The sequence below is a fragment of the Cynocephalus volans genome, chromosome 8 (genome assembly GCF_027409185.1).
Source record: "Cynocephalus volans isolate mCynVol1 chromosome 8, mCynVol1.pri, whole genome shotgun sequence".
Lineage (NCBI taxonomy): Eukaryota > Metazoa > Chordata > Mammalia > Dermoptera > Cynocephalidae > Cynocephalus > Cynocephalus volans.
The window spans coordinates 111,592,102-111,618,747 of NC_084467.1; the positions used below are offsets into that span (position 1 = coordinate 111,592,102).

The 26,646-nt window shown below is 46.0% G+C and overlaps 3 protein-coding genes across 7 annotated transcripts; 2 read left to right on the plus strand and 1 right to left on the minus strand.

The window, feature by feature from the left end:
* Nucleotides 1-548: 548 nt before the first annotated feature.
* On the minus strand, nt 549-10,124 carry S100A13 (S100 calcium binding protein A13). The gene is made up of 4 exons (XM_063106847.1): nt 10,093-10,124; nt 9,407-9,521; nt 8,295-8,488; nt 549-763 (listed from the first exon to the last, which is right to left on the minus strand). Exons 3-4 carry the CDS (start codon nt 8,445-8,447, stop codon nt 620-622), a joined length of 297 nt encoding a protein of 98 aa, XP_062962917.1. The 5' UTR covers nt 8,448-8,488; nt 9,407-9,521; nt 10,093-10,124; the 3' UTR covers nt 549-619.
* A 155-nt stretch (nt 10,125-10,279) lies between these two features.
* Nucleotides 10,280-13,914, plus strand: S100A1 (S100 calcium binding protein A1). Of its 2 annotated transcripts, none has more exons than XM_063106074.1 (3): nt 10,280-10,383; nt 12,449-12,606; nt 13,563-13,914. In XM_063106074.1, the coding sequence occupies exons 2-3, from the start codon at nt 12,466-12,468 to the stop codon at nt 13,704-13,706; spliced, it is 285 nt and encodes a 94-aa protein (XP_062962144.1). In that variant the 5' UTR covers nt 10,280-10,383; nt 12,449-12,465; the 3' UTR covers nt 13,707-13,914. The 2 variants fall into 2 exon arrangements, with proteins under 2 accessions (XP_062962144.1, XP_062962146.1); XM_063106076.1 differs by having other exon boundaries at nt 12,453-12,606.
* A 1,225-nt stretch (nt 13,915-15,139) lies between these two features.
* Nucleotides 15,140-24,688, plus strand: CHTOP (chromatin target of PRMT1). Of its 4 annotated transcripts, none has more exons than XM_063105514.1 (7): nt 15,140-15,431; nt 16,373-16,454; nt 17,898-18,051; nt 18,655-18,738; nt 20,654-20,840; nt 21,642-21,779; nt 23,470-24,688. In XM_063105514.1, the coding sequence occupies exons 2-7, from the start codon at nt 16,390-16,392 to the stop codon at nt 23,673-23,675; spliced, it is 834 nt and encodes a 277-aa protein (XP_062961584.1). In that variant the 5' UTR covers nt 15,140-15,431; nt 16,373-16,389; the 3' UTR covers nt 23,676-24,688. The 4 variants fall into 4 exon arrangements, with proteins under 4 accessions (XP_062961584.1, XP_062961585.1, XP_062961586.1 ...); XM_063105515.1 differs by having other exon boundaries at nt 20,657-20,840; XM_063105516.1 differs by lacking the exon at nt 18,655-18,738 and having other exon boundaries at nt 15,142-15,431.
* The last annotated feature ends 1,958 nt before the right edge of the window (nt 24,689-26,646 follow it).

Sequence of the window (26,646 nt, forward strand, 5' to 3'; positions counted from 1 at the left end):
GAGGCTCTGGAATTCCAGCCCGGTTCCACCTATTCTTGTCTTTGTTACTTAACCTCTCCAAAATCTGTTTCCTCATCTTTATCACAGGACTTAAAAATAGTACTTACTTCAAAGGGCTGTGAGGATTCACTAACATAATGCACGAAAATGTTTAGCACTGTGCCTGGCACATAGTAAGCCCCTGACATGTTCACTGCTCTTGTGATCATCCAGTGCACAAACCCTAGGAATAAGAAAACTGAGAGCAGTACCATCGGCTGGGCCCCTGGAGGCACCTGGTGGGAGAGTCACCTCACCTGCCCCAAATTTGTCTCTACTTTTCACATATTCATTCATCAGTCATTTGTTTATTGAGCACCTACTCTGTATGAGAGCTGGTCTACATGCTGCAGAATGTTGGAAAATGGATGACACTCCTTGTCCTCAAGGAGCTCATAATTCTCAGACCCACCCTCAGGACAAGGCAAAGTTTTCCCACACCCTGGTCTCAGAGAAGAGATGGTGAGGTATGAGTAAGAAACGTTTGTGTTTCAAGGGGGAAGCTTTATTTGGGGGGAGAAAGATTCTGCCCAGCCCTGCCCACCCCTGTCCTGCCTGCCCCCATCCTGGCCAGCTGGCTTTACTTTTTCCGGGTCTCTAGGGCCTTCTCCTTCTTGATTTCCTTGGCCAGCTCCCCAATCAGTCTCCAGTATTCATTGAACTTGAGCTCCGAGTCCTGATTCACATCCAAGCTCCTCATCTTCTCATCTAGGGAGCCCACATCCTGAGGAGACACCAAAGGGAAGGTTCTTGAGACAGGGAGGGAGGGAAGAATTGCCAGCTGCCATTCTCTTAGGACCCTTCCCTCGGAGAGCCCTAGCCCAGCCCTTACCTGAAGGATGAGGCCGCAACCCCGCGACTGTACAGCCATGGGGTTCCAACTCCAAAGGGCAACCAGCAGAAGGAAGGGGGCCTCATTTGTTTATGTTTGCTATGGTGTAAATATTCCCACCATGGCTGATTATAAACCGAAAACATGATGTCACAGAATTCAGAGCTGGGAAGGGACGCACACAATCTGCGGCTCCCCCATACCACTGCACCACCTGTTGTAGGGATGGATGAAGTCTGACCACCCAAAGCCTTCTTTAGGCCACCCTCCTTCTTCACAGAAAGCTAGAGAAGCTCACAGCACTTAGCTGCTCATTTGCAGAACCTTAATGTCTTCTCATTTATCCAGCCGGGTCACTAGCCTGGTAGATCAGGGGAATGGCAATGACATGGGGGTATCAGGCTTTCTAGGGGGCCCTTGACAAAGCCTTTTATGAAGCCCTGTCAAATGTATGAGTACTCTAAAGTGGATGTCATGATCAAAGGATTAGTTGCCAGATAAATAATCACAACCAAAAAATTGACTGTTGAACAATAATAGTTCAAACCAGAGAAGGATATCTCTGGGAGAGTATGATGCTCAAAATGTGAATCAACATTTGGATGAAGGTAGAGAAGGACTCGCCAAATCTCTAGACAGGACACAGCTAATACACAGAAGAGCTAAACAAGACTTTTTTAAAGCTACAATCATGCTTAATTATAAAATACAATGAGTATTGCCAATGGTAGGCAAGGATGGCTAGAGTAACGTTATATTGGGAGGCGGAAAAATACTCAATTAGTAAAAAGAAAGAAATAAGTATTAGGAAACAAGAAGTAAATTCAACAGTATTAGCAATTATATAATTGTATACTTAGAAAAAAGCAAAAGAATGATAATAGCTAACATTTCATCAAATATAAGCACTTTATAGTGCTGACCATTCCAAGCATTATGCTAAACACATTACATGCTTCATTTCATTTAATCCTCATAATCTGCTAGAATGAAAGGCTCCATAAGCACAGGGACCTTGTCTGTCTTGTTCACCATCAAAATCCCCGTGCCTGGGAGAATGTGTGTGTGGCACATAACAGATGCTTATTCCCCACTGTAACCCAAAGCCTAGGACAGTGTCAGGACAGGGCACAGTCAGTGCTCAATAAGTATGGGTTAAGTAAATGCAACACCGATTCAATCAGGAAGTATTACAATGAGTCTGTTTAACAGATGAGAAAATTAAGGCACAGAAAGATTAAATAACTGACCAATAGTGACAGGTTAGAACTTGCATTTGACCCTAGATTATCTGACTCGGAGCTTATGCTCTTATCCAGTACTCTGTATTTCTTCTCCAAAAAACTGTTAGAAATGATAGGTGTCTGGTTACAAAACCAATGCATAAAAATCAACAGCTTTTTAGGTATAAGAATATTAACTATATTTAGAAAATATAATAAGACAGATCCTATTTTTAGGGCCGGGCCGTGGCTCACTCAGGAGAGTGTGGTGCTGATAACACCAAGGCCACAGGTTCGGATCCCATATACAGATAGCCGGTTAGCTCACTGGCTGAGAGTGGTGCTGACAACATCAAGCCAAGGGTTAAGATTCCCTTACTAGTCATCTTTAAAAAAAAAAAAAAAAATCCTATTTTAAAAAGAAAAAAAAAAAGCACTTAGGCATAAATGTAGAAATCTATTAGGCCTTCCTGAAGAAAACTGAGGGATTGTAAAGGAAAAAACAAATTTTTTTCTCTCTACTCACACTCAACACAGAACACTTGTGACCTCAGATATTTGGGGTTTTTCCACAGCAAGCAATTCTCCAGCAGACACTGACTGGGTGTCCTACATATAATTCAATTCAATTCTGACACTATCTACCTGGAGATAGCGTCAAATCTCACAGGTACAGGCTCAGTCACAAGAGACTGCCCCCACTTCAAAAGACATTGAAAGTCCCAGGTTATGACCTATTCTGTCCAATTGGCTATAAATCCAGGTTCCCACAACTCCTCTCCATGGGTTCAGTAATTTACTAGGATGGCCCACAGAACTCAGGGAAACACTCTGCTTACATTAACCAGTTTATTATAAAGGATACAAATAAGCAGCCAGATGAAGAGATGTATAGGGCAAGGTACTGGGGAGAGGCTTCTTTGCCCTCCCCAGGCACGCTACCCTCCAGGCACTTCCATGTGTTCAGCAACCCAGAAGCTCATCAAATTCTGTTGTCAGGGGCCGGCCCCGTGGCTCACTCGGGAGAGTGCGGCGCTGGGAGCGCCGAAGCCGCGAGTTCGGATCCTATATAGGGATGGCCAGTGCGCTCACTGGCTGAGCGTGGTGCAGACCACACCGTGCTGAGGGTTGCGATCCCCTTACCAGTCAAAAACAAACAAACAAACAAAAAACCACTTCCAGGACAGCAGCGGAGAGGACTAAAGGACTCGATGTACGAGGCCCAGACCGCCCCAGGAGAGGTCTCCCCACACCGGTCCCTGTCGTGCGGCAGTCCGAGGAAACCCCAAGTTTTGGGCCGGCCTGTGGCTCACTTGGGAGAGTGTGGTGCTGATAACACCAAGGCCACGGGTTCGGATCCCATATAGGGATGGCTGGTTTGCTCACTGGGTGAGCGTGGTGCTGACAACACCAAGTCAAGGGTTAAGATCCCCTTACCGGTCATCTTTTTAAAAAAAAGAAAAAGAAAATAGGACTATAGTCCGGAATGCACACCATGGTAAGCCATGTATGCATTTGATGAGGCAAGGGTAAGAGAAAGTTTTTATTGTCAAAAAGGGAGAGGTTCACATAAGCTGCTTAGATATAGAGTTCATTGGTTTCAGAGGCTCAAAGCCAGATTTGTCACCAGTTCATTGTTTGAGATGCCATTACTAGGCAAGATTCTTTCTGAGCATCTTACCTGAATTACTGCATTTCTAAAGAATGTCTAACAATAAACCTTATCACAGAAATGTGTGAAGGACATTAAGGGATTTCTGATGGGTTTTAGAAAGTCTTTGGAAACAGTTCTTCTCTCAGAAAAGCAAGCATGAGCCCCCCTCCTTTGTGCTTTTCCCAGCCCTGTTTTGTCTGGTTCTGACAGAAAGTGATTTCATCAACCTCCACAATGGCAAAAGCTACCAAAAAACAAAAGTCAAAGAAATTACAAAGGGTAAATTAGGGGAAAATATTTGTAACACATATTAAAAAAGTCTAATTTCTTTATTATATAAAGAACTATAAAAAGTCAATATAAAAAAGTCTTTAGGGCCGGCCCCTGGCTCACTTGGGAGAGCGTGGTGCTGACAACACCAAGTCAAGGGTTAAGATCCCCTTACCAGTCATCATTTAAAAAAAAAAAAAAGTCTTTGATAAAAGAAATAAACAGTTCACACCAAAAGCAATATAAATGTCTATCAAAAAAATGTTAATCCCATTACACTCAGAGTTAAAGAAGTGAAAATCAGAAAAAGATACCATTTTCACATTGTAAATAAGCAAAGTTTTTTTTCTTTTTGGCAGCTGGCCAGTATGGATCTGGCATCCAAATCCTTGACCTTGGTGTTACAAGGCCAGATTAGCGAAAATTAAAAACTTGATAATACCCATTTTGGGCAAGGACACAGACATTTGCGTGCACTGTGGGTGGCCATGTAAACTGGTACAACCTTGTTAGGAAGTAAGTCGGTAACATCCATAAAAATTAAGAATGAGCATACCCTTTGACCTAATATTTCTACTACCACACATTTACTCTATATAGTTATTTTCCCTTAATTATGTAAAGACACAAAGATATTTGCAAAAGGGAAAAAAACGGACACAAGAGAAATGTCTATCAGTAGAGAATTGGCTACATAAATTTGTGTTAACCTATAAATTGAAATACAGGGCATCATTTTTTTTTAAATGGGAAAATATATTCATTTTTACATTTTTAAAAAGCTATGTGTAGAATGGTATGTAAGATGTATTCATTCATTCACTCACTCAAAAAATTTTCCTTTTTTCTTCTCTCAACTTTTTTATAATTTCACTCCCTCATTATTATGGTCTGAATGTTTACGTTTCTCCTCAAAATTCATATATTGAAATCCTAACCGCCAACATGATGGTTGATGAACATTAGGAGATCAAGCTTTTGGGAGGTAGTTTAGGTCACAAGGGTGGAGTCCTCATGAATGGGATTAAGTGCCGTTATAAAAGAGACCCCAAAGACCTCTACAGTTCTTTCCCCTAATTAAGGATACAATAAGACAAAAATCAGCAACACATAGAACGGCCCTCATCTGAACCCACGCTGGCACCCGATCTTGTACTTCCAGCCTCCAGAACTGTGAGAAATAAATTTCTGTTGTTTGTAAGCCACCTAGTCTATGGTACTTTGTTATAGCAGCCCAGACTGACTAAGACACTTGCTCAATATCTTATTCAGCACCTACTAGGAGTCACACACTGCTCTACACATTGGAGATAAAACAGTGAGCAAATTCCTTTCCTTCATGAGACTTACATTCTTGGCAACACGTAAGTACATATGTAACGGAGGTCAAATTGTGATGGACGTATTCTGAAAGAAAATAAAGCAAGAGTAAAGGCATAGAGCGCAATGTAGGTGACGTTGTATTCATTGGTGAAGGAAAACCATGCTGAGTATTTGCCATTTGAGCAGAAATCTGAATTAAGTGAGTAGGAGGCCTACCAAATACCTACCAGCATTCTGGACCTGGAGAGGGAAAGTAGGGACAGTAAGTATAAATTATTCTCATTGCTGTTAAGAAGTTTTGCTATAAAGGAAAGCAGATATATGGCACAGCTGGAGGGAGAGTTTCTTTTTTCTGTTTGGTTGTTGTTGTTGTTTGTTTGTTTGTTTTTAAGATGGGAGATAAACAGCATATTTGTAAACTGATAAAAATGATCCAGTAAAAAGGGAAAAGATGATGAGGCAAGAGAGAGAAGGAATAATTGCAAGAGGAAAGTATTTAAGTAGGCGAGAGGGCACCAGTGGAGGCTTGGTCTTGGGAGCAGAGATAGATCATTCCTGGCGACAGGAAGGAAGGCAGGGTGTGTGCTGAGAGTCTGGCAGATTTGGGGGAAGGAGCACATAGAAGTTTCCTGATTGTTCCTATTTTCTCAGTGAGAGAGAGAATGTGGAACGAGGTACAAAATTTTAAGGAGAGGAAAAGTTGTGAAACAATCATCTGAAAGAGCTGGTAAATTAATCAACCAGGGAAATGTGGTAGAATTGCAAGTATTGCCAAGGGTCCTCTTGGGGTTTGTGGTTGTGGATTTAAAGTAAGGCAAGTCAACATACTTGTGCATTCTTCTCCAGTCAGATTCAGCTATCCAAGTGCAGGGGTTAGAATGGTGGATTTAACCAGGCTTGGGATTTTCCAGACAACTAGGACAGAGAGAGACAGAATCAAAGAAGCTGAGGGAGTGATTATAATGACAAGCCTTAGAACTTGAGCTGAGAAAGAAGGTAAATAAAGATATGAGGGATGATGATAGGAGATGAAAAAGTGATGGCGTCAAGAGACTGAAGGCTGGGTTGGCCACTTTGCTCAGTTGGTTGGAGCGTGGCGTTATAACACCAAGGTCAAGGGTTCAGATCCCTGTACCTGCCAGCTGCCAAAAAAAAAAAAGAGAGAGAGAGAGATCGAAGTTACCAGTGGAGTCAAGGAAATGCTGGCGTGGAGGAACTAGCTAAAGGAACAGAATTGTAATGACAGGAGTGGGGAGTCAGATAAAGGGAGGCTTGAAATCGAGATTTTTGGAAATAGTGCATTATTTTGGTAATGACAAGGTCAGAAGCATGACCAGAGGAATGGGATGCTGAGATGCAAGCAGAGAGATCTTTGGACATGAAGAGTTCAAGAAATTGAAAAGCCTGGGTGTTAGATGAGTTGTCTGTGTGGATACTGAGACCACGGAGAATAACAACAGAAGCAGTGATAAGAAAAACAGTGGGCCAGCAGATGAAGAGTTGTAAGGAATACAATAAGAAGGATGGCAGGGGCTGGCCGGTTAGCTCAGTTGATTAGAGCATGGTGCTGATAACACCAAGGTCCAGGGTTTGGATCCCCATACCGGCCAGCTGCCAAAAACAAAAAAGAATGGCAGGTGGTAGATGAGCTTCCTAGGAGCTGGGGGTTCTCAGGAAGAAGCAGCAGCTAAGATCTGGAAGAAGCGATAAAAAGCAAAAAGGTCACTTCCTGCATTTCCAGCCCTAGAAGGAGTTGGATCTAGAAGAAAACAGTCACTGTTTGAAGAGACTGCAGGGAATGTTGTACCTTCAGGGGAGAACCTCAAGTTTCCAGTAAGAATACAAAAGGAAAAGTCTGAGAAAACAGAAGGTGTAGAGGATTACACAGATGAAAGACTATGAGTTTCAGAAACTCATTTCTGTTTTAAAAAATCCTTATTCACACACTTTTATGTGCCTGTGAATTTTCAGAAAAGTTGTAAAAGAAACTGTTAACAGCCTGGAATGATATGCCAACTCAGAGTCAATGCAATTTAATTCCCAACTCTCTCCTATGTGTAGGAGAGAAGGAAAGACCCTGTCAGGCCGCTGTTGAGGGGATTCCCACAGGAGATGAGAAGCAATCACAGATGCTCTTCACAGGCCCCCCTACACTGAGAGTCTATGACTCCATGAAGGTGGCTGTATTTTTTTTTTTTTTTTTAAAAGATGACCGGTAAGGGGATCTTAACTCTTGACTTGGTGTCATCAGCACCACACTCTCCCAAGTGAGCCACGGGCTGGCCCTTGTGTTTTTCTGTTTTTTTGGTTTTTTGTTTTTTTTTTTAAAGATGACGGGTGAGGGGATCTTAAACCTTGGCTTGGTGTTGTCAGCACCATGCTCACCGAAGTGAGCCAACCAGACATGCATATATAGGATCCGAACCCGTGGCCTTGGTGTTCTCAGCACCGCACTCTCCTGAGTGAGCCACGGGCCAGCCCTTGTGTTTTTATTTTTGACAATCCCCTTCCCATTGCTCGGCCTCAGTTTCCATATATGTGAAGTAAGAAGTTTGGACTATGTTTTCTCTTGGCCTCCTTCCAGTTCTGATGGTCTGTAAATCTCCTGGAAGCCAGCTCAGGGTCCAGTTCTATGTTGGGGAAATGAGACCCGAGTGGACCAGAGCAGACATGAAAACTCAACAGCATGTCTGATGGGAGCACAAAGCCCAATAACTCATTCCCACTTACACAGACACAGTATCTTCACTTACTTAGTTCACACACACACACACACACACACACACACACACACACTCCCCAGGCAAGAAAACCCAGAACCATTTAAACATGCAATCACCGACCCCCTGCACCCTTTCTTGTGATCTCATTGTCATACTCCACAAAATCACCTCACAAAAACTGTGCCATAATCACATCTCACAAAATCTCAGTCCCAAAGACCTCTACCTACCTTGAGCAGGTGAGGCAACTGCTGAGTGACCAGTTCCTTAAACTCATTGACGCTGAGACTGCCCTTCCGGCCCTCCTGCCTTGCAAACGTGAAGAAGGTGGTGACCACTGTCTCGATGGCTGCTTCCAGCTCAGTCAGTGGCTCAGCTGCCATTAGGACCCTGGAGCTGGAGCTGATGTCCTCACGGGGCTGACCTGCAGGACAGGGAAGGAGCAGAGAGGGAGCATCAGGGAGCCTGAAACATCCCTACCTTGGTGTTGCCACTTAGGCCTTTGCCTGCAGGAGGCATTATGGGGAAAGAGAGAAGGGACAGAGGCTGAGCTTTAGGCAGGGTACCAGAAAATAGTATCTTAGTTTAGGCGGAGCCAGGGGGTCCCGTAGGTCTCACAGTCTGGGGGCCCTTTTTAAGTGTTTGTGTCTTGGCGAACCCCCTATGGTTATCCATCAGTCTGGAGAGCCTTTTATCTAGAAGGATATTTTCAGTCTGGGGATCCTTCTCTGGAGCCCTCCTCTGTGAGCTTTCTGTCCCAAGGGCCCCTTCTTGTTGTCTTATCCAGCCTCAAAGGGTCATGGGTTTGTTTGTCTCCAAAGCTTGTTTATGTTGAGACCTGGGTCCCCACCCGCCTGAACTCTGCCCTCCCACACACACTCTGGCCACTGTCACCAGCAGAGAAGCCCTGGGTCTGGCAAATGCCCAAGTGTGGTCAGGGCTGCCTCAGTCCGGCCAGATCCATCTTCTCTACTTCCCCCCACCCCCATTTCTCCTCAGCGGCAGCTAGGCAGAGTGCTGATCCCGGGACCCACAGACCCTCCCCGCTCCTGTCTCCCGGTGACAGGGATCCTGGAACGGGACTCTTCTGACACCCCGCACCCAGAAAGGGCTTGTTACAGACCCTCACAGCCCCCTGGGGTGCAAGGGGAGGGCTGGAGGAAGGGGACGAGCTCACTCGTCCCTCTTTTTTTGTCCACCTACCCCCCCCCCGCCCCACAAGGACTGTTGCTCGATCTCCCAATACCACTTCCTGAATCCACGTCTGAGCTGGCTCCGGGGGCAGGACCTGGGAGCCCAGGGAGAGAAAAGGATCCCTTCAGGGATGGAAGATGCGACTCACCAGGTCAAGGAGGTGGGGTGCAGCGAGCAGGAGCCGTAGGCTGAGGTTTATATGGGCCAGGGAGGGAGGAAACAGCCACTCCAAGCCCGGAGGTGTCAAGTTTCCGTAGTTGATTCTGAAGAGAGGAGACCGCCCAATCACGCCTCTCGCCCTTGGCAATCAAGCCTGGAATCCCAGCCCCCCAACCCAGAGCCACGCTCTCCCCCCTGCGGGGAGGAGCTGCCGGGACAGATCCCCTTCAACAAGGATCCTAGGGTTCTATCCCTCCCAATACAAGGGGCTGATGCCCCATGGCCCCACATCTAATCAGGAGTGTGTGTGATGGGGGTAGAAGGAGTGGGAGGTGATTACTGATTGAAAAAACCAACTGACAGAGCTCAGCCTTGAGTGGCTTAATCTGAGAAATGCCACAGAGACCCCTCAGAATGGTATCCCACCAAGAACCCTGCAGACCAAGACCCCCTCAGAGGACCCCAGGCTGAGACCACCATAGAGGAGTTGTCAGACTGAAACCCCTCAGGGAAATCTCATGAAGGAGCTCCAGGCTAAGACCTTGGCAGGGGTATTCTCTCTTCCCCCTGCCCAACTGGCACAGCCAGCCCCTGGACTGCACAGTAGAACAGGGGCTGCACAGCCAAGCTGGGGGTGAGACATCTTAGTACCCCTACCAAAACCTCTTTTTCTACCTCCTTCCTCCTGTGCCCTGTCTGCTGGTACCCAGCAAGTGGAAGGGGGGCAACCAAGGCTGGGGGAAAGACACAGGACAGCCTGTTCCAGCCCAGGAGACAGAGGGCGCCTCTGTCTTCTCCTGGCCCCTTGCCCCACTGGGTGTCTGTGTGAAGGGGTGGAGCCCATGGGGAGGGGGGCCAGCGGGGGAAGGACGGCTGAAGAAAGTCTCCCCACACAGCTCCAGTAGCCACATTTGCAGCCTCATCCGTCCGTCTAAAACCTGCTCCCACCTTGGGCCCAGGCCGACCGTGAGTATCCTGCCACTAGGTCTCTGGCCTGGCCATGTTGGGGATAAAGGAGCTTCAGAGGGGCTCCAAGAGTCTGGGGACAATGATATTGTGGTACACTGAAAGTCTGGGAAGAGTTAGTCAGGATGGTGGCAGTTTGGGATTTGGGGGAGACAGGGTTTGGCAGATGATGATGGGAGGCAAGAGAAGGTCAGAGAGAGAGCTCAGAGCTCAGTAAAGCAGGAAGCCAGCGGGAAACTGCCCCTGAGCTTCCAGGCCACCAGTCCTTCCCACATGGAGCCCTCCCCCTCGAGTCCCCTGCCAAGGCCCTCTCAGTCTCCCAGGTGTTGGGGAGGGGACCCAGGCCCTGCCTTGCTCTCCATGCGGTAAGAATAAGAGAACAGACATACAACAGCTGTTTCTGCTCCCCACCCCCACCCCCTTCCAGCCTCAGTCTCTGCCACCTCCACTCAGCCTTGCCAAGAGCTCAGGTCCCAGGGATGACTGGGGGTGGCAGAGCATGGATCATATTATATCATGAAGAGGGGCCCTACGGTACTGTGCCCACTCCCAACTCTACCTTCACAGGACCTCCCCTTTCTCCTCCTCCCCTTTCCTGGCCCAGACCTCTAGACTCCTCTTCCCCCCATTTCTTTCCTCTTTGTTTTCCCACCTGCCCTTCCCCCAGGTTCTCTCAAAACTGTCCACACATATAATCCCAGGTTGCTGGGGGATCCAGGCAACCTCCAGGTGCCCCTCCTGGATGGGGCTGGTAACTGAGCCACCAGTATCTCCCACCCCAGGACCTCCTTATCCCCTCCATCAGCCCCGGCTTGGGTTCCATTTCCCCCATGTCTCTGTGACAATGGCTTCTCATGTCCAGAGTTCAGGTGACACTCACAAGGGCCCCATTGAAGAGCTGAGATGTCATTCTATCAGGGCCCATTGTCTATCCACCCCCAAGCCTGGGGAAGGATGGGGACACCTGATCTGAGACACCTGAGCTGCCCCCTGGGGCTATGGAGGGCCTGGTTGTCCCAGGGCCAAGGGAAAGAGGCCCCCTGGCTTGACAGTCTCCTCTGTCAACAGACCCCCTCCATTCTTTTCCTGCTCTCTCCCAGCCCCTTGAACTCACAGGACCTCATGCGCTCAGCTCTTTATCTCTCCCAATACATACAGCCCCATTCCCCTGTTCCCAATGTTCCCACATCAACCAGGCTGGGCCTGGGGTCAGGAGTGGGTAGCAGCAGGGAAAAGGCCCCCAGTTCTTCTCTTCCCCTCTCTGGGAGCAGTGACTCCAGGGAAAAAGCTCAGACGTTCCTCTCATCCTTCCCACCACCCACCTGATGGAAGGGACAATTTTGCAGAGAAGTAAGAAGAACCAAACTGGAGGTAATGGGAGGTGTATCTCAGAGAAGCCAAAATGACATATTCAGGAGAGAACAGAGCTGAAGGACCAAAAGAAGCCCCCAGGGTACTGACAGGAAGCTCTTAGTCAGTGAGATCCTCCTCCCCAAGAAGGCACAGGCCACCCCCTTGGGCTGCCACCCCCTCCACCAGGCTCACCAAGGGTGCCAGACTGACCCTTTGCTGGGGTGGGCAACAGAGTCAAGGCTGTGGAGGAGACCCCAGCCCACCACCCCAGCAGCAGAGCTTGGCTGTGCTAGGCAGGCAAGGCCCAGGGTAAAAATAGAGCCAGAGGAGGCCTGGCCGGGTCCTGTGACCACCCCTGCCTGCCCCACCCTCCTCAGTCTCTGCCCACACAGCCAGAAGCCACAGCAGACATCTACTTCAGCCTCTGGAGCCAGCCCAGCTCCAGCTCCAGCTCCAGCTGCTCTCCCTCCATGCTCCAACCCTGCCCCTCTGGCTGAGGTATGGACTACGGGACACAGAGAACAAGTCTGGATTTAGGGTCTGCTGGGGTTTCCCCCACATTGTAAAATCTCAGTGAAAGATAAACTGCAGTAGCATCCTGATCTCATGGCTATCTGAGCTGTGGGACCAGGGCCAGGCCAGAAGGCCCCCCTCACCCGGACCCCAGATATCCTGGATCTGGTCCCCAACTAATTTCCATGGTGGGGGGTAGGTAGGTGTGCTGCCGCAATGGGCTCTGAGCTGGAGATGGCGATGGAGACCCTCATCAACGTGTTCCACGCCCACTCGGGCAAGGAGGGGGACAAGTACAAGCTGAGCAAGAAGGAGCTGAAAGAGCTGCTGCAGACCGAGCTCTCCGGCTTCCTGGATGTGAGCACAGAGTGGGAGGACAGCGGGCGAAGGGTGGGGGCATGGGATGGGCACCTCCCTGCCATCTCTCCACCCCACCCCAGTTCAGCTCTTCTGGGTTTGTCTAGGCTCCCCTACTCCTCCCGGGTGAAGTCAAATGCCCACCTGTCAAGTGGTAGGCCCTGGGTAGATTCATCAATAATGAGGCTCACAGTCTAGAAGGAAAAAACTGACACTTGAAAGTAAACCATGAACTCCAAGAAGTACACAGAGCCGTAAGAGAGGAGCTGGGAAAGGGCTATGGGAGATTATGAAGCCAGTTGAAGTGAAACGTTTTCTCTGAAGAGGTGGCACTTGACCCATGGATTTCCATTGGAATATTATTGTGGGAAATGTGGACATTTTAGGAAACGGTGCCTATATACATGAACAAAAGCATGGGAGAGAGAATGTAAGCATGCTATAATTCCTCGGAAGGGCAGGAAGGATGCAGAAAAGTGCACTGCAAATTCTCACAGGGGCCACATAGGAAAGGAGAAGCTAGAGATACAGTAGAAAGGGCACCAGCTCTGAGGTGTTATTAGACTGGGTTCAAATTCTGGCCCTGCTACCACCTAGCTGTGTGACTTCGGGCTCATTTATGTAACCACGGACTGTCAATTTGTTTCTTCTCTGGAACAGAAGTTAATGAAACCTACCTCATACTATTTGTATTTGAATTAAACAATGCTTGTAAAGCTCCTAGTGTAGTGCTTGTCACGTTGTCGGACTCAACATATGGTAACTGGTGTTATTATTAACTCCGCCAGGTTAAGGAGCATATTCTGTGGGTTCGACAGAAGCCCATGAGTGTTTTGAGGAGGGAAGCAGAAGAGTCCCACAATTAGATGTAGTTCTCCCTATCGCTCATCTCCTCAACCACCCCACCTGCCCCAGAACCAGTGCCATCTATACACCTCCCTCTCCTCCCTCTGCAGGCCCAGAAGGATGCAGATGCTGTGGACAAGGTGATGAAGGAGCTAGATGAGAACGGAGATGGGGAGGTGGACTTCCAGGAGTATGTGGTGCTGGTGGCTGCTCTCACAGTGGCATGTAACAACTTCTTCTGGGAGAACAGTTGAGCAGACAGCCCCAGTGGGCAGCGCCCTTCCCCTCCACTTGCCAGACCTGCTTCTTTACCCCGCTGCTGCCTCACCCCACTTATCCTTCCCCTCCCTCCTACCCTTGCCCTTCCAACCCCCCCAACACACACACATACACAAAGGGCGCAAAAGTAGCAGTCCAGGCCTGCAACTCTTCTTTCATTAAAGGCTCTTCTCTCGCCAACCATACGATGTCCGATGTCTGTTTCCTCTGCGGTCTGCAAAGGGGGACAGGGGAGAGAAGTGAGGTCTGCTCACTCCCAACTCCCCATATTTGGGGAGGAGTCTTATTTGGAGAGAGGTCTGTACATTATGCCTTTCTTCCTGAGGAATGCTCAAGGCCTACGAATGTGGAGGTTCGGTGTTCCAGTTGGAAGTGGAGAAGACGTCAGCTTCTCAGCTATAAAGCCAGAAGAATCTCCTTTCAACCTTCAGCATATATCTACCGAGTTCCTATCATGTGCTAGACGTTGTGTAGGAACAAGGGATACAGCAGTGAGCAAAATACACAATCCTTACCCTCACATGGGTAAAGTCCAGTAAGGAAGCCATTAAACACGCACACACACATAATGACAGGAAGGAAAATGAAAGCGTCCTCATGCGCGTATGGGGGCAGAAGGGTTGAAGATGTGTTCATTCACTCATTTCTCAAACACTCGAGCGCTTTACTGTGTACGCAGCCATAACAAAATTCCCTTTGTAAGTCTGTATCAAAATCCACACGCAGTGCAGGTGGGAAGGTAGGACATGGAAGGGGGATCAGGGATGCAAAGATCCCCCGTAAAGAAGAATTAAACAATATTCAGGCCAAGTTGGGGAGGGGAAGAAGTGAAGAGAAAAATATGGACAGGCGGTGGTGGTTGGTGCAAGATCCACTAGAGGTGTGCTCCCAGCACTAGCCTCCAGGGCCTTGATTTGGGGGGTATTTATGGCACTTCACAACTTTCTGAATATGGCGAATGGAGACAAAGGGAAAGCCGGTATAAACTACCCGGGCCCGGTGGTCCGGAAGAGACAGAGGCAAGTCTCGCGTAAAGATTTTTAGACAGCCTGCCTTGACTAGGCAGCCGGTGCAATGACACACGAACAATTTTTTCAACCGGACCGTATCCGCTCTCTGCGGCCCACATTACAAACAACCCCAGGAGGTTGCAGGAGGTTGCAGTACACCCTCGCCTAGAGCGCGAAGCCCCAGACGGCCCAGCCGCTAAACCGCTGGCCACGCCCCCTGGCGGGCAGAGCCGCGCGTGTAACTAAAGCGATCTTTGCTGAAGCCCCGCCTTCTCCTAGGGTTCCGCCTCTGACCCCGGCGCAGGCGTAGCACCAATCTTTCCCGCCCCCTACTTGTGCGCGGATCAGACGCCTGACGTAGTTGCGTCGGCGCCATTTTAGCCGGTCCCACTCTGCACTGGGCGTGGCAGCCATTTTGTTTTGGACACCGAGCGGGAGTTGGTGGAAGCAGCCGTGGTGGCACAGGCGAAAGGCAGGAAAGGGCAGGCCGGGCGAGCAGACGGATCGGCCGACTGGACAGCCAAACAACAGCGAATAAACCTCGCAATCTACCAATTACGCATCTAACCAACCGCCCAGCTAGTTAACTCGAGCCCCCTCCATCGTCAATTCAGGTTCGGCCGGCCCCCGGCCCTCTTGCCGCAGCCGTGGTGGCAGCCCCGGGAGGAGCACTGGCGTCCGTTTCCTTCGGTGCGTTTTCTGTGCAGAAAAGGAAGTCTTGGGGAGCGGAGGGGGCCGGCGGACGCGGAATGGGGGTGGTGAGATGTGGACGTAGACCGGGTGTTGGGGGGGGGCCTCGGGGTGGGGGCGGAGCCGGTGAGAGGCAGGCGGGGGAGGGGCTGAACTGGAGCCGGGTGGAGGGATTGATGAAGGAAGCTGGGGTATGATAAAAAGGAAAATTGTTTGGCGGGTTGAGCAAAGTTGGAGGTCATGACAGGGCTTTGAGGATAGGAGGAAGTTTAAGTGAGGACTACAGGATTTTGGGGAACGTTGGAAATTAATGGTGGCTTTAGGGTTAAATTACGTGGAGAGTTCTGTGGGAGTTAACTCCCAGCTGAATGCCAGTTTAGGAAACCTTTCCTACTCCCTCCCCCAGATCCTTAGTTCCTTCTAAGGCCCCTACTTGATTTTGGAGTTGAAAGTCAGTTTTGAAACTAGGCATGCCTGTATTTTTTCTCTAGACGGATGGTTCTCAACTTTAGCTGCACATAAGAAGCACCTAGGTACTTTTTTTTTTTCCCTCCCCATGCTGATCCCCACACCTCACTAGGAGAGCTTGTGGTTTAATTGACTGGGCCCAACCATCTGTATTTTTTAAAAGCTCCCTGGGTAAGTCATATCAAAGTTGAGAATGATTTCTCTAGAATAAAAGCCATACTTTTACACTTCCTTTAGCTAGATTTGGTTCTTCTATTTTGGGGACTTTGACAGATATTTTCTGTCCTGTGGCTTGAAGTTCTAGTAATTTGAGGTAACTGTCATGTGTAAACCTAAGCATTCGAAATGAGTTTTTTATGTGATTGTCAGTAGTGATAAAGCCTTTTCATTCATTGCTGGTTTGGGCCTTTCCAATTATAGAAATGAGGTAGCCACTATTCTGATTTGCTCATTTTGTCTATTGTCCTTTGTAGATTCTCGGGATTTGAAGATGGCTGCACAGTCAGCGCCGAAAGTTGTGCTAAAAAGCACCACCAAGATGTCTCTAAATGAGCGGTGAGGCAGCCAACAGCAACTTCAGCTCCTTCCTAAGAAAACATTACTTAAATTGGCCCTGGGGTCCAATGCACAAAAAACAGTTTTAAGCTTAAATACCAACAGAAGGCTACAGACTTCTGTTCTTAATTGCATTTTATGTGGTACACAACAAATTGGGCGGTTGTTTGAGAACCCCTTGTCAGTAGATTTTTATGTTAAGCTGTCAAATATTTATCTGGTGGGATGTATTTTAAAAAGACTCCTCACACCCTCCCTTTTCTTCACATTTTTTTTTACATTGATACAGGGGTGGTGCAGCATGGTAGCATGGTACCCTGGCTGCAATAGGCTTGCTGCCCAGTCCTAGGCCAGCAGCGTTGTGTCTGGCCTGTAAGAGGCAGGTAGCAAGCCGTGAATATGTCCAAAGGCCCTCGAATGTCATTCTTGGGCCTTGTAAGAGGCACTTGCTTCGCTCCATTTCACTTTCTTTCCACTCTGCTTTTAGTTTGTTTTTGTTTTGGATTCTTTTATAGTTGAGTGTTCTTCTCTTCCATTCTACTAGATTTACCTTGACAGGAATAATAGTGGAGTGTCTTTTTTTTTTTTTTTTTTTTTTTTTTCTTTCCTGAAAGATGACCGGCAAGGGGATCTTAACCCTTGACTTGGTGTTGTCAGCACCATGCTCTCCCAGGTGAGCCACAGGCCAGCCCTGAGGAGTGTCTTCATGGGCTCTTAAATGATTGAATTTAATCTAACTTTCAGAAGTAATCGGTTGGAGTCAGAAGAGGTGATCATTTGAGACTTAGGAAAGTTAAGATATTTAAATAGGAGACCTTTGTTCATTGAGTGCCCTTTGCCTAATGATTTTAGTAAGTTGGTGTTAGACCACTAAGAGATTATTTTGATGTTTATTTTTACCTCTTCTGAAGCATATATGCTTCTCTTCTTATCTCTTAGCATAGGATACCCTAATTATCCATATTCATATGTTACTAAGTGATAAATGTACTTTAAAATGTGATACACTCCTATAATTTATATGGGTGTGTTATTTCCATGGGCTTTGAAGGTGCCCTAGTGCTCTTCATATTTACCCTTAGAATGTACCCCAAGGTTTAGGCTTTCTTCGTTTGTCTTTGAAACTACATCTTCTGTCTCTTGTCATCGTATCTGCTTATTGCGTGTTTTTCATACCTTCCACCTCTCTAAAAGCCGTTACCTGAGCCCTTTTTATCACTTTTGATTGAATGTGCTGCACTTAGCTGCATTTCTAAGTTTCTGATTCTTGCAAATTTGTGGAAACAGAGGAGTCTTTAACCCACATCAGCTTTGATCTAAGTGTACCACTTTACTTAAAAGTTCGTGGGATCTGGAGCTCCTGGTCTAGCAAGCCATGAAAATGCCAATAAATGTTTTGTAATAAAGCTTTTATTTAAACATCCATTTTGTTCGACCTTGAAGCTTTACTAATATGCTGAAGAACAAACAGCCGATGCCAGTGAATATTCGTGCTTCGATGCAGCAACAACAGCAGCTAGCCAGTGCCAGAAACAGAAGACTGGCCCAGCAGATGGAGAATAGACCCTCTGTCCAGGCAGCATTAAAACTTAAGCAGGTGAGAGAATGGGTTTTTATGCTCCAGAAGCAACTGGTGATCTGTCAGGCAGTCCACTGAGACTGTCAGGACGTGATGGATGATTACAGGATGGCTCAGGGCAAAAGCTGAAACTTCTCTGGAAGAAAGAGAAGTTCAGGGAATTCCAGTTTTGACAGGTACTGATAAGTAACTTTTTATTGTCTTTCTCTTTTAGGGAATTTGTCATCTATGTGGCCTGTTTCTGTATCAATGAGTATTAATCTCTTTTATTTCCTGTTCCTTTTCCCTTAAAGTAGATTAATGGCTTTTTCCATAAAGAAAGTTTTTTTTCTGTTCTAGATAACCTTCAAAATATCCTTTACTCCCTGTTAAATAATTTACAAACTGGGGAAATAATTTTATTCTTTCTCCCTAAGCACAGGGAGTCTGAATGGCCTTAGTCAAAGATTTTCAATGCTAAAATATAGAAAGAGTAGAGTGATCTTCATTTCCACAGCACCTAAAGTTATCAGCAAGAAAACTGAGTAATTAACTTCAGGGTTAGTGGGTTCTCTTTCAAATTTCCAGTAACACATAATCCTATTCAGACCTGAAATAAAACCTGCTCTTTATTATTCATAGACTTTATATGCAAGTCCGGACAGAGGCTGTGGAAGGATATGTCCAAGCTGTGGCTGGGCGTCTGGAGGGCGGTGCCATGCAACTGTAAGAACTTTAACTGGTATCACTGCATGGCTGTGCATAAATTCAGCAGTTAAATATAACACCCTCCCACCCCCACCCTGAACCATTGGGCTCACTGACCAAAAATAAACAAGACTTTTCTGCTTCAGCTTTGTTAAGCCTTGGAGTGATTGGATTCATCCCTGACTCAGGAAAGCAGCAAAAAGCACCATCATTTTCCAAGAGTAAATAAAAATTGCTGAAGATAAGTCCCTGGCAGATCATTCCGAAGGACCTTGAACAAGAATCTTTTAAGTATAGTCTCTACAGAAAGTAGCCTCTAGAGCAATGCTGTCCAACAGAACTTTCTACAATGATAAAATATCCTATATCTGCTGTCTCATTTGTTAGCCACTAGCCACATGTGGCTATTGAGAACTTTAAATGTGGCTAATGCAGTTGAGGTTGTTGGGGGGGGGGGGTTGTTTGTTTTTAAACTTTTAAATAGCACATGTGGCCTGGTGGCCACCATATCATACAGCACAACTCTAAAGTGGAAACTGGGTGATACAGTTGACATCCTTAAGTTTCCTGTCAATATTAGAAATCAGAATAGGTGTCAGCTAAGGATTGGGAAGTGAGAAGAACTTGTCAGCACTGTACATTTCTCCCTTGAGAGCACAGAGGTTGGGAGAACAAATGTGCTTAGGATAACTGAACACAAGGGACTTGTAGAATGCAGTCCTGACCTTGTAATTGCGCTGATTAGGGAGTGACAGGACAGGCCCTTATGGTTGGTTACACCTGATCACGCTAAGTGTATGATGTTTAGGGCCTTCTCTGATTAGAAGCAGTTTATGGTCTTGTGCTAAGAAGCTAATAATATCTCACAGCATCTTTTTGAGGGATATGATTGCAAAGAAATCCAAAAACGAAAAAAAAAATATTTGTAGTCACTTGTGAATGGAGAATTAGGACACATAGAATATATTTTCATTCATACTGACTGATGGCTTTATAGAAAAACAGGCTTGCTAGGGCCTTGGTTGTGTTCAAGTCTATACTGTCCCCATTTTCTTTGAAGGAATTCTCTGAGATGTGGTCTTCGTGATTTCTCTTTGAGGAATAAATTATTGAAAATCTCTCTCTCTGTAGTATGTCCTTGTTCTCATGTATAGCCCTGAGTTTGTGATTATAGCTCACCTATCTTAATCCTAACATAAGTTTGGCTGATTCTTTGTTAAGATACATTTGAGTTATATGTTTATTTTTAATTAAAGGTCATTATACTGGCTTAAAGGAGCTAGCTATTCACAAAAATGAGTTTTAAAGAAATGTAAGGAAAGGAAGATTAACTTTTTTGTGTTTATTTACATCTTAAGGTCAAAAGTGGACCCTCTGGAGATAGATACTCAGTGAAAAAATGGAGCACATGGGCCTCTTTGAGAAATCAGTCTTGTTCTTAAGTTACAAGAACTCAAGTGAACTTGTAATTTAAATTTTGCCCCGAGTATGATGATCTTCCAATGGTGTTTGAGTAAGCCTTTGAAGACAATGATAGTCCTTGGGCAGGTATGAATCGAGTCATATCATTGTCAACTTGTAGTTCAAAAAATCCAGGATTGAACCGTAGAGTGCTCTTACTAAAACTTAAGTTCCTATTGGCAGTGTATGACTTCTGTAGGCAAATTAGTGAGGTAATTTGTGGTGATGCCAATTTCATGGGACCATATTCAAGCTTCTTAGAGTTTCTGCTGTGGATCAGAATTCTGCTTCTTTTATGTCATGTTCTGAAGCAAGGGCTTGCTTCTGGTTTGGGATCTTTTTGACACCCACAGCAGGTTTTTCTCCCTCCACATGAGATATATCTCACTTGCTTCTTTTCTTTGCACTTTGAATTGCCAAATCATTCTGGATTGCTTTTTTGATCTCAATCCCCCAACACCTTTTCTTCCAGAAGAGCTTAAAGCAGCGCCTGGGTAAGAGTAACATCCAGGCACGGTTAGGCCGACCCATAGGGGCCCTGGCCAGGGGAGCAATCGGAGGACGAGGCCTGCCCATAATCCAGAGAGGCTTGCCCAGAGGAGGACTACGTGGGGGACGTGCTACCAGAACCCTGCTTAGGGGCGGGATGTCGCTCCGAGGTCAGTGCTGTGTACCTGATCATTGGCAGGCCCCATCCCCTTCCCTTTTCTCTTGGGCTGCTTATGGACACATTTGTTTAACATCTTTAAGCCTGAATTTGTATTAATATAATTAATAACTTTTGAAATCACATATTTTTAATAGTGCTGCATGTCTTTTATCAGTACCATTCCTTTTCTGGTAATGTGCAATGGTGAGGCTATGACCTGCATAACAACAGGTAATTCATGTCATCTCCATCCCATTTTAAAACACCCTGCTGCTGCTTGAATCAAAGCACATTCAAGTTCTAGAAATAAGTCAAATTTAAGAAATTTATGGGTCTTTTGGCCTATATCTTAACTAACCATCTCTGTGTTCCTGGTGCTAGTAAAATATGGGAAAGAGGACAAGTTGACCTATAGCACTTACCTATACGTTACATTTTGGGCACTGTTACTCTGTCCCCTGTATAGTTCTTATCCCCTACAAGAATGTATGGAGATCAAAAACCATAGCATTTATTTTTTAAATCTACCATAATTCTAGGCATCTATCTGATTATTTAATAGGTACTTATTAAATGTATGTACTTACTAATTATCTTAACTCCCAGCTTCTTCCAAAAATGGATTTGTGGTCAGACTTAATTGATTAAATAAAGAGCAGCTTAATCTGTTCACACTCAGTGTGTAACTTGCCCCACCCAAACTAAAAATTAACTGAATGACTCATTTAACCCTCACTGCCTTCCTTTGGTTAGAATCTACTTTGTCTCTCTTGGATTTACCTGCATATACATTGTATGCCTCCTCTCCAAGGTCAAAACCTGCTCCGAGGTGGACGAGCCGTAGCTCCCCGAATGGGCTTAAGAAGAGGTGGTGTTCGAGGTCGTGGAGGTCCTGGGAGAGGGGGCCTAGGGCGTGGAGCTATGGGTCGTGGCGGAATCGGTGGTAGAGGTTAGTCAGCTACCAACTTCAGAGAGTAGCTCCCCCTTATTTTCCTCCCTTAAAAACTCAGAGCTACCTTTCTGCACAGCTTCAAGTCATAGGCAGGCTTGTTTGTTTGTCTTGTTTTGTTATTTGAAACTGGCTTATTTTCTAAATTTACATGCTGGTAGTTCAAAAGTCTGTCATGATTTTTCCAAGAACCAGTCAAGTGCATATTACAGATCCAGATTATATGCAGTCTTCCAGGGTCTTGCAAATTTAGATTGTATTGTTAAAATGACAGAACGGTCAGTTTAAGGTTTTACCTTTCTTCCTGCACCACCACCACCACACACCCATCCTGTAGCTCAAAACCCCAGTTTGAGTCAGATTAAGAATAGAGGGAGATGTACAAAGATGAAACCTAATTAAAGAGTGTGGTGATACTTGGAGCTGGGTAATGGCTCTGAAACCACATAAATTCAATGTAAAGTTTGTGCTATGGAGAACCAGAGACGACTTTTTTGATCAAGGTAGAAAGCAATGTAATGGTATTACTGTCAGTAACTAACTGGCTCTTGTCGATCATTTTACCTTTGGGATTTATTGATATTTGTTTTGCGACCTCATGACCCAGATTGGAAAAGAATTTAATGGTGTTGCTGCTGTTAATGACAAATCTCGTGGGAGCTTTCTGGCTTAGAGTTTAGTGGAAAACTCCCAGCAGCACCTGGCCAGGAAAAATATTATATTTTTTTGTAGCCTCTGCTACAAAAATATATATATTTTGTCTATTTGCTTTGGTCCTTTTAAAGTGTGTAGTGGGTCTTCCATAATTTATGACTTTGAAGTTGCCAAGGAATAACAACTGGTAGGAAAGGAAATTTGATAACCAAGAACTTGTTTTCTTCTCTCTCATTATATGCTACTTGGCTTATTGAGTGAAGTGCAAGCTAGTTTGGGTTTCAGGTTGAAATAGCATGTTTTCACATTATCTTGATTTGGTTTCTGAGAGAGAGACATCATGGGGGTGGGAGAGACTAAAGTAGCTTTTCAGAAAGCTGGGTATGTTTTGTCAAGTGAATTGAAACGACCTCTCAGATAACCACAATTGTCGTAAGATGTGACTAGAATCGGAGGTGGAAGTGGCTGGGTCTACTCAAAGTGTTTTCCCCCATCTGCCCACATTGTTCCTTTGTCAGAATAACTACTCAGCCTCCTGACACATGGGGTCAGCTCATTTGACTTGATAACTTTAAGGACAGATGAGGTAACTTTCAAGAAAGGTCTCCATTAATCTTAATTTGAAAACTGTCTACCTTCACACCTCTGATTCTCTGTGTCCTTGTTACCACCCTGTTACCTCAATAAATGAAGTTATCTATAATGTATTTTAATTTTGAACTTATAGTAGGTCTCAAACTAGGTAATTTATTTATCATAGGAGAGATTAAGGTTTTTTTTAATTATAATTTTCTTTGTTGATAGAATAGATTTTTTAAAATAGTATTTAGAGATGAGCATGTAATAAAGGGTTCATTATGTGTGCTTTCCATGTGTTGCTTTCTACCCACTGTCTTTCCTGTTTTTCCAGATTTCTCCTCTTCTTTGCCCTGCCCTTCAGCTTTTCTCAGCTAGGCCCCACTGCTGAAAGGGGCATTTATTATAGCACCCATTAAACCTACTTGTAACTGTCTTTTTTTTTTCCCCCTTGGGCCAGGTCGGGGTATGATAGGTCGGGGAAGAGGGGGCTTTGGAGGCAGAGGTCGAGGCCGTGGAAGAGGAAGAGGTGCCCTTGCTCGCCCTGTATTGACCAAGGAGCAGCTGGACAACCAGTTGGATGCATACATGTCGAAAACGAAAGGACACCTAGATGCTGAGTTGGATGCTTACATGGCGCAGACAGATCCCGAAACCAATGATTGAAGCCTGCCCACCCTCCTTTGAGAGACTCTTGTTAAAAGTTACCACATCTGTAAATAACCTTGACATAACAGATGAGAAGAAGCCTGATTGATGCTAGAAGGACTTATCACAATAGGCTGTGGACTTACTTGCCACCAGTTTGTGCATTTAGTGTGTTCCTTTTACTTTTTGATACTGTGTTGTATGAAACCCTTTTTTCCTTTGATTTGGTTTGTTTTTTTTTCCTCCTTCGCCCAGACGTCTCTTTCAACATGTGTTAACCTTATGGCTAGAACACCCTCTTTCTACCTCTGCCTCCCCTCACCTGTCATAATGCTCTGACATTGTAACATTTCTTCTATTCATTTCTGTGTCCCCCAACAAAAAGATCCCAGAAGGAGCCCATCAGTGTTCCTCCCTGATGCCTAGCTTTGTGAGGTAGAGATCTGTTCTGCATCCTCTTTAATAGCCTCTTAGAATGTTTAGAAAATAAGGAGATGAAAAACGCGTTCTGCCATGTTGATAATTTAGCGTAGTAAATTGGGTACGTGGACATTGCTACAGGGCCACATAACAGTTTACATATGGTAGCATCTCTCATTTGCTTGAAGTTACTACCGTTGTGTGTTGACACCACAGATAGTAACCATTACTCTGGGTTGGGTATACCTGCACTCTCCAACCTCAAATGAGATTCGTAAACTTTCCTTTTGGCTTTGCATCATGTCCAAAGAGGTACTATTGGACTGGCCTACACCTGCAATATAGAAGCCATTTATTTGGTTTGGCAGATGTGTCAAAAGGGAGAAGGATGGCAGACTAACTGCTGGGAGAGTTCGGAAGATACCCATGCTGAAATGCAGTTATCCTCATGTTTATCCCAAACCAGTCTTGGGCTTGTCTATGCATTGGCTTTGTGTGACGTTCTTATTTCCCTTGAAGGTTTAATTAAGTTTAACCATATTCTGTCAACTGTTCTACTTGCGGTGGAATCTTGTATTTCTGGTTCATTATAACAAATCTTTCAAATGTAACCAGGACTTTTTCATTATTTTTTGGGCTCCTCAAATGCTGTGGCCACTTTAATGATGTCTTGATATACTCTTGGTATAGCTGAGAGTCCTTTTCTTCCTGGTTGTGTTAAAATTCCAGGGGTAATGTGGCATTGAAGCAGAAGTGAAGAATTTGCTCTTCTTTGATTAAGCCCTGCAGAAAGATTACCAACGCTGCAAAGTGAGGGAATGACCTTTCTTTGGCCTGTGAGAAACTCACATGGGATGGTCTTGGGCAACATTCTGGATGCTTGACCCTGGCACTGGTTTCCCTGTTTCTCTGTGCTGTTTAAGGGAATAGAACCTGACCACTTCCAAACCAAGCCATTTGCCATTGAGCTACCCAACAACTGAAACTGCTAGGACGTTGTGCGTATTGGGGGCTGGGAAAGAAATTTGGTCAGGACAACCTTAACTTGAATCCTATCTGTATGACATGGAGCATCTGAGGGTCCCAGGGGAGATGGGCAGTGGCAGGTAGCAGAGGGCTAGGTATTAGACAATGGCTCAACAAAGCTGAGTACCCAGCCCAGCTCCCTCCATCTTTTCTAGTGCTGAAGCACAGGAACTTCTCCTAGCTGCCGTTCTCTCACACAACCCCAACGAGGAGGATGCTGGGATCCCTCCCACCCCACTTCAGAGGAGGCTGATGCTAAAGACAAAGTCTCCATAAAGGAGGTGACCACTGTATCTAGACCCTCCTCCCTGTCTCCTCTGTATCCCTCCTACATCATGAGAGGATTCCTTCCCAACAGTGGAACTCTCCAGCCCCACCTGCTCACTACAGTTCTCAGGATCTGAGGCCTGTGCCCACCTCTGCCATCCTCAGTCCTCTGTGAAGTGAGACAAGGAGAGTAACCCTTGCTTCTGGGTCAGCCTTTCACTCAGCTTCCATCTGCTGAGGGCTTGCCACGAACAAGGCCCTGTTTAACAGAAGGGCATTGGGAGCACGGGAGATTCATGCTGGGTCTTTAAAAAGTCAAGGGAATGTTTAAAGATGAGGAAGAATATTCCAAGCAGAGGGAACAAATGTAAAGGTATAGTGACCTAAAAGAACATGTGCGCCAGGGAAAGTGAGTGTTCAGTGGGTCTCCAAACAAAGCAAGATAGGTAACCTGGAGCAAAGTGTCTGCTAAAGAGCCTGGACTTAATGCTTTGGGCAGTTGGGCAACATTGAAGGATTTTAAGCAGCACAGTGCCATGGGGTGATTTTCACAGAATACTGGTGAAAGATGGGCTAGAGGGACAAGGCTCAGCTACCCACTCCACCCCAAACACACATACAGACAGGCTTGCCACAGTGGAGGTGTATCTTCTGGCTTCTGACTCTGAACCTTCCCCAGGTGCCACCCTCCAGCCTCTTAAAAGAAATCTCTGCATCTCCAGACTTCTGGTGTTCTGTCTCCAGTTTTTAGCTGGACGTGCTACTGGGAGAGGTGGTCCAGGTGCCACCTGGCTGTCCTGTGCTACTTTGGATGGCTACATGAACCCAACAGAGAGGGAAATGGAGGCTCCTGCTCCTGCCCGGGTGGGCTCTCCAACCTGCACTGCATCCTGACTAGAGACCCAGCCACTCATGCTAGGGGTTTTGACTGACCACATGGCACTGGGGCAAGGAGGAAAGGATGACCCCTGAAGGTGGAGACGAGGCCTAGGACAGCTCTGGGACGCATGATAGTGGCAGCATCCCCCAGTCGTGGGCCCCACTGTGTGATGCAGGCAGGCCAGCAGGTCTAGGATAGCTAAGCCCCCATGAGGCCTCTAAAGGATTCATTTGATTCTCTGTTTAGGTTTGATTAATATTTATGTACTATTTTAGTGTAAGGTGATTATCATCAGCTCAAGATTTAAACACATCCATGGGGAACACGGGGAGGTACACACAGTGAAAAAGCTATCTGGAAGAGTCTTGGATGAAAGGGGTTCTCCCAAAATGTCCT

What these genes read in the sequence shown, in the direction of transcription:
- S100A13 (XM_063106847.1), bottom strand. Translation starts at nt 8,447, where the DNA reads ATGGCAGCTGAGCCACTGACTGAGCTGGAAGCAGCCATCGAGACAGTG. An exon ending in AGTTGCCTCACCTGCTCAAG is followed by an intron (nt 764 to 8,294) that starts GTAGGTAGAGGT and finishes GTGTCTCCTCAG; the next exon opens with GATGTGGGCTCCCTAGATGA.
- S100A1 (XM_063106074.1), top strand. Translation starts at nt 12,466, where the DNA reads ATGGGCTCTGAGCTGGAGATGGCGATGGAGACCCTCATCAACGTGTTC. An exon ending in AGCTCTCCGGCTTCCTGGAT is followed by an intron (nt 12,607 to 13,562) that starts GTGAGCACAGAG and finishes CTCCCTCTGCAG; the next exon opens with GCCCAGAAGGATGCAGATGC.
- CHTOP (XM_063105514.1), top strand. Translation starts at nt 16,390, where the DNA reads ATGGCTGCACAGTCAGCGCCGAAAGTTGTGCTAAAAAGCACCACCAAG. An exon ending in GAGGGCGGTGCCATGCAACT is followed by an intron (nt 18,739 to 20,653) that starts GTAAGAACTTTA and finishes CTTTTCTTCCAG; the next exon opens with AAGAGCTTAAAGCAGCGCCT. An exon ending in TGGCGGAATCGGTGGTAGAG is followed by an intron (nt 21,780 to 23,469) that starts GTTAGTCAGCTA and finishes CCCTTGGGCCAG; the next exon opens with GTCGGGGTATGATAGGTCGG.